The 6,646-nt window shown below is 44.2% G+C and overlaps 1 protein-coding gene across 1 annotated transcript; it reads right to left on the bottom strand.

Moving 5' to 3' along the window:
- Positions 1 to 490: 490 nt before the first annotated feature.
- Positions 491 to 1,639, bottom strand: LOC118421240 (G-protein coupled receptor 6-like). Its single transcript, XM_035828478.1, has one exon. It carries the CDS (start codon positions 1,637 to 1,639, stop codon positions 491 to 493), a length of 1,149 nt encoding a protein of 382 aa, XP_035684371.1.
- Between the last annotated feature and the right edge of the window lie 5,007 nt (positions 1,640 to 6,646).

Here is a 6,646-nt window from a genome sequence, read left to right as displayed (position 1 = left end):
TCACCTGTACAATGAACCTGTTAACTGTACATGATACTGCACATAACGTTTAAACTGTACATGAATACAAGACATAGCGTCTGTTTCTCTGTCACAACCAGTAGAGGAATGGCTCTTCGGTGAGCTTAACTAGATCGATGTCACTAATGAAGGTAGATAGGTATAAAATATAACATTACATTGTCTATACTGGTATTCAACTTTGGCGTGATCCCTACGTGACACCGTGGGACACCCTTCGGCTACCGGGCTCTATATAAGCCCGGCCGGGTCCCGGATTTTCATTTACCTCGGATTTAAAATCAGCCCAGGACCCAGCAACAAATAGATGCAGAGACTTACCCGTGAAAAGCCCGTAGGGTATCCCACGGTATCGATCTGGACGTCCATTGGGACAAATTTGTAGCTTCAGAGCCCGGCCGAGGCTACAGCCCGACGGGGACCGAATCATAACTCAGACATTTGGTGAGAGTTTTTTGTTCCGTTCAATCTACGCATCGAGTTCGACGTTTCCGGCGTGGTTGTTACGGAAGAGCCGTGCGACGCCCCGACGTACCTCCTGCAGACGGAACCCGTAGATCACAGGGTTGATGGCGGAGTTCAAGATGATGAAGACAAACATATTAGCGATAGAAACCTTGTCTTGAGTGAACATGGCCATCTTGATAGAAAATGGCAACCACCCCACGAGGAACACTACGGTGATGATGACGACAGTGACCGCGGATTTTCTGCTGACGCTCGGCGGGGCTCCCACGGCGGCTTCTTGTGCAGCGATGGCGCTCACGTGTTTCCAGAGACACCAGAAGACGCTCAGGTTGAAAAAGACGATCGCGGCCATCGGGATGAAAACAAACGCTAAGATGAGCACCACGTAGCTGAGGGGCAATCCTCCGCCGAATCGCAGGCATCCCTCCTCCGTACGACTCGCGCAGTGCCACCCGAAGTTGGGCAGCATCGCCAGCAACACAGACCACAGCCAGACGATCAAGACAACGACCTTACACTTGTCGTTGGTGACGTTGTTGACGTATGTCATCCCGTGGACGATGAACCAGTAGCGCTCAGCCGTCAAGGCTAGCAAACTGTAGGCTGATGACAGTCCGCAGAGCAAGACGAGGGTGAACCGGAGTCGCAACATGGCGTCGGACGGACAGGTCTCGGTGTTGACGTTGTACAAAACCGAACTACCAGTAAAAATGAAGTCTATACCAGTCAGAACGTCGCTGGCCGCCAGGTTGGCCATGAGGATGTACGCAGGTGTGTGGAGATGTTCGTGTTTCATGATGGCAGCTAGCGGGAGGCTGTTTGCCACGACCGACCAGAGGCCAAGACATAGTGAAGCGTACACGGGAGCATACATAACGGGGCCGTAAAAAGAAGTACTTATTGGATCGTTTTCCCAACACTTGAGGACGTTAAAGGTGATGTTTCCTGATGCTCTGGAACTGGCGATGAATGTCGTATTGATGTCACAGTCCTCAAACGAACCGTTGTGCAAGGTTGAGTCGATGAAAAAGCCCGTTTCAGTTGTCAAGTTGAAGCCCGGTTTAGATGCCGATGATGCCTCAACGCAGCGAATCACTGCAGCGCTGAATACAAGCGACAATATCCGCGAGTAGCGTTCTCTGGAACCCATTATTCCGTCGTGATTACGAGATAAGATGTCTAAGATAAAATGAATAAGACAGAGAGAGAGAGAGAGACAGAGAGAGAGATCACGAAAGTTTGAGGATAAGGACACAGGAAAGTAGGGCCAGCAAAATGGTGATGTCTCTGGCCTTTACCGCCAGTCGGAAAGTACTAGCCCCACTACGAGCTTGTATAACCAGCTATCATATGCGGTTTGACGTCTTGCTTTCTGAATGCATTAGAGCAACAGGTGGAATGGGTAGCACTGATTGGCCTGTGAAACACGCGAAGCCACACATGACGCCAAATAGAGTGCTTCATCGTAGTGAATGGCGTCGTGATTTCTTGTAGGACCAAACATAATTGCTGATTACTCTCTTGTGGTAATTGTAGAAGCTGACATCGTATTATCACACTCGAACTGAAAGATCTAACTGAATATCACTGAAACACCCATCCATTCATTCATTCATTCATTCATCCATCCATCCACCCATCCACCCATCCTTCCATCTTTCCTTTCCTTCCTCTTCGTCTTCTTTTCCTTCTCCAAACAAATAAGGTTAATGACCTGTACCAGACCGCTGTCACCATGGTTACTGGATGTGTGTCTGGGACCCTGACCCGTGGTGTTCCTTTACTACTACATCATGTTACAATCGGCAATTAGGAAAGAAGAGAGGGGCTGTTGCTCATGCACAGTGAATGTGTTTGAGTCATAATAAACAGAGCAGTAGTAGCAGAGCTAGAACTGTGAAGGTAAACCAAAGCATATTGAAGATGAATTTCACTTCATGATGGAATGTTCCAGATACGCTAGTTTACGTAATGAATTATTCATATTTCTCGAATCAAGTACAGCAGAATTCAAGAGACTTGAGGCTACAAACAGATTTGTATATATCTTTACATGTCAGAACTCCCATAAAGCAAAGATAGGCAAATATATCAGGGACTGCTCTGCTATTAGAGAGGATACCGAAACTAATGATTAGCCTACTCCATTGCAATGCTATATCTAAGAGTTATGTTAACTTTGTTATTAACATTGTTATGTTAACAAGGTTGTTAAGCTTTATCCTATACCTCTATTTTGTACTTTGTGTAATAGTTGTCGCCATACATTGTATCATGTACAATTGTCGTGCAATAAAGTTCTTCTTCTTTATAAAGTTCTGTATTCGGCTGCAAATACTTCTAGTAACGTTATGGATTATTCGTTCGTCCATACGCTTGTAGTCCCCAAAGATAGCAAGTTCCCTTGCTGTTTCGGTAGCAGGGCATACATTTACAGGGAAAGGTTGCTAGCTCCTCGCCAATAACGTGCTCGAGGTACCTCTTCGAACAAGCACCAACTAATTAGAACCAATAGCTGCTACCAGTTGAGCTACAGGGACATTCCTTTTTTATGTACTATAACCTCCGAGAAAATGTGGTTGCTTATCAAAAACAGTCATTGTTATCCATTCTATTAGTCCACCGTTTTTCATGTCGTCACAAGGCCACGTTGCTCTTTCCATGACGTCACATTTGAGCCGTTGCTAGGCAACCGGGTTGTTGACAGGTCCGCCTTGTGTAGCAAACACGGACGCGACAGCCGAGGATTTCTTCTCAAATTATCAACAATAAAATGAATATTTTCATGAAAAATAAAAGTTTGCTCGGAACAAGGTAGGTCATTAGCAACTTATGGACCATGTTCTGGAACGGAAAAGGTAAGTTATCAATTTATGTCGTTGTTTCAAAGGGATCACTTTCAGCTTGTCAATCCAGTTGCTACATTGCAAGTACTGTAACCTTACCCATGTGCACCAAGACCTATGTTTGCCACACATACTTCTTTTTTATAGCGGTACACACCAGGTTTGTACTGAACAATACAAGCTGCATATCCGGACATGTCTATTTGATCCACCCACACCGGGAAGGACCTAACGTTATTGCTTTTTCAATAAGTGTGGTGGATTCTTTTTAACATGTGAAAGTCTCTTAGATTTAGTCTAGCATAGGGTCGGTTTCATCTCGCTTCTTGGTAAATGGTGAAAATGTAGGTTTGTATGGGTTAAGCTAACGTCATGGTCAGTTTGTCAAAACGCATGAGGAATATACTTTTTCGGAGCTACTCATATGTCTAAAATGAGGGAATCTACTTTCCATATTCAATTGCTAAATAGTAAATTTCTATGATAAAGCACACAGTTATGCAGTGCACTTTATTTGCTACCGTGTTTGAGGCACAAACTTGGCAAATTCTTTGCCCTAAAATGACATTCTTGCTGGTTGAAAATATTACACCTGAGTTTTATTCCTTTACACGCTTTATTTCTCAAGACCAGGAACGTGTTTGTGAAAATGTTATTCTAGTTTGTAGTATCCATGAACATTTTTAACGCGTATTTTTGTGTTTGTTCAAAGGGACAACGTGTTCTAGAGCAAGTGATGAGCATGGGGTCATCTGAGGTTACAAGAGTTGCTTAGCAACAACGTTGTTTACAAACAACCTCGCCTGTCAGAAGAAGACTGGCCGTGGCCAGAGGTGTCCACAGAAGAGGACTTCCCCGATATAATCAACGATAAACGGTTTTTGACAAGAAATAAAGGAATATAATCATAAACATACATTTCTTTCAGGTCCCTTTGCACCTTCAGGCTGAAACTTTGGAGGTAAGTTTCCTTTTTTACCTGCATGTATGCAGGTATGGTTTTGATGCTGGTGGGAACTTTTCGGTAGCCGGGGATGTAGGGCGCTGTATCTCGTGAACGGATGGTGCGAGCACGACGATTTTTGGTACGTGGGTTGGGGGTGGTAGCCTAACACTCAGGTTTGATTTTGGGCCTCCTGGCGTTTGAACTTGACATTGCAGGTGGCATTTTTGGTGTTTTTGGGGCACTTTTGGCGCTGTGTGTCCGGAACGATACGCGCGATTGCGACGATTTTTGGTGCATGGGTGGGGGGTTGTTGCCTGTTGCCTAGGATTGACTTTGGGCCTTGTCGCGTTTGAACTTGACCCGGCAGGTCGAATTTTGTGTCCGAGAGGGGTGTTTCCGGAGTTATATCTTCTGAACGGCTGGTGCTGGCGCGATGATATTTGGCACATGTGTCGGCGGTGGCTGAATAATGCTCAATTTTGATTTTGGCGCCCTTGGTGCTTGAACTTGACATTTTAGGTTACCTTTTGTGCGGGCACGGGGCGTGCGCTGTATCTCCGGAACGCAAGGTACCATTGTGTTGCTATTTGGTACGTGAGTTGTTTGTGGTGTCCTGGTGGTCAGGTTTGATTTTGGGCCTCCTAGTGCTTGAACTTGATACTGTATAGGTTGATCCTGTTTTTGTGTGGTTGGGGCATCCTCCCAATATCTGCTTGGTTTTAAAAACAGATTATGGTTGGGTGTAGAACCATCATCTGGCCTGGGCCACCTTCAATGTATCAGGTTACTTAGTAGCACTGACAGTTTGCCAGATGACGGGAGTGTACAAGATTATATATCTGTTGGTCAGGTATAATTGGAGTTTGCTTATTACTCTTTGTGGTGTTTCTAGAGCTGTATAGTACTGAGTTTTAAGTTTCGGTACAAGTTCCTTTACCCTGTTGGCAATCATGGTTGAACTTGAACTTAAACAGAAGAAGATGCAATTTTCTAATGTGGAGGAGAACTGTATAGAGTGTGGGCATAAGAGAAAGGTATGTGTATGATTTGTCCTGTGTTTCTTTTTGTTTCTTTGGTAATGCCATTTCCATACTGTATACAGGTAATTTGTTGTTTTGGGCTAGTCATATTCGCTTGGTTTTTGGGCCTGCTTAATCTATAGTACAGGCAGGGTTAAGTGGTGGAGGCTTAGCTTTGTTCTGTTTTAAATTCAGTATCGTTGGTTGCATTTTGTCGCGGCAAATATATGATGAAATTCCCCTTCTAAGCAACTGCTCATTGGTTTGCGGGGATGTTTGCTGGGTGTTTGCTCTGACTACAACAGCTTCTGAACTTTTCAAAGCTTCCATTGCCAGTAGTCTGTGTAACACAAACTCCGCTGTCCAGGGCTGTAACTGGCCCCTCCCCGCGGGCCGGCGGATGTTTGGCGGGCTGCTATAAGCGAGATTTAATCAGGCTACATTGCCAGCAGCTTGCCATCTATAAATGGGATTGACATTTTTCATAGTAAATTATGCTGTTAAATTTGGCTTAGATACTACAGGAGATTTAGGTTTGGGTTGGATGGATTGAATGAAAATATCATACCACCCTGGGGACTAACTGTTGCTGCTGCATGGGGGCTACCACTATTCATATTGTCTAATGTCTATGGAACTACAGATAAAAGTATCATTGGTCAAATTATGCAAGTAACATTCCGATGTCAAGTGAATAACACCCCAGAAATAAATCTTTAATGAATATCATTGGAAGAACACAAACCAAGGAGACTTAGCAGCTGCATTAGGTCAGTACATTGAAATAGGAAGATGTTAGTATATCATGTGACAGAGTAACTACATGTGCATGGGCCATCTGAGACAAAAAAAGGTAGCGTCTCAACAACTTCAAAGTACTGTGGTTGGTTACATACTTAAGAAATCCAAAATAAGTAATGTTCATCCATGTCCAAACTTACAAATTCAGAAAATGGAATTTCAGAGTCAGACTTTTGCATGGTGCACAACCAACACGGTAAAAAGCTCATTTTTCCAACCACTACCACAGACAAAAAGGCAAAAATACCCAATAGGTCTACAGAAACCCAATACATTTCATGCAGGCCTGAGGTCTACGAACTCTTGTTTTTCTTCGTTTTATTTCTTTGTGTGTGCTTGTGTGTTGGGGGGGGGGGGGGTATTGGGGGCCAAGTGTTGCAAAATTAAACGTATACATAGAACGAATTTTCTCTCACACAGAAGGGTTGAAAAAGGTCTCACACACAGACAGATTTTTCTCTCTCACACAACAGTGGAAAAAGGTCGCACACATTGACAGATTTTTCTCTCTCACACAACCGTTAGAAAAGGTCGCACACATCGAC

This window comes from Branchiostoma floridae, chromosome 1 (assembly GCF_000003815.2).
Source record: "Branchiostoma floridae strain S238N-H82 chromosome 1, Bfl_VNyyK, whole genome shotgun sequence".
Lineage (NCBI taxonomy): Eukaryota > Metazoa > Chordata > Leptocardii > Amphioxiformes > Branchiostomatidae > Branchiostoma > Branchiostoma floridae.
This window is presented reverse-complemented; position numbering and strand designations above follow the sequence as displayed.

What these genes read in the sequence shown, in the direction of transcription:
- LOC118421240 (XM_035828478.1), bottom strand. Translation starts at nt 1,639, where the DNA reads ATGGGTTCCAGAGAACGCTACTCGCGGATATTGTCGCTTGTATTCAGC.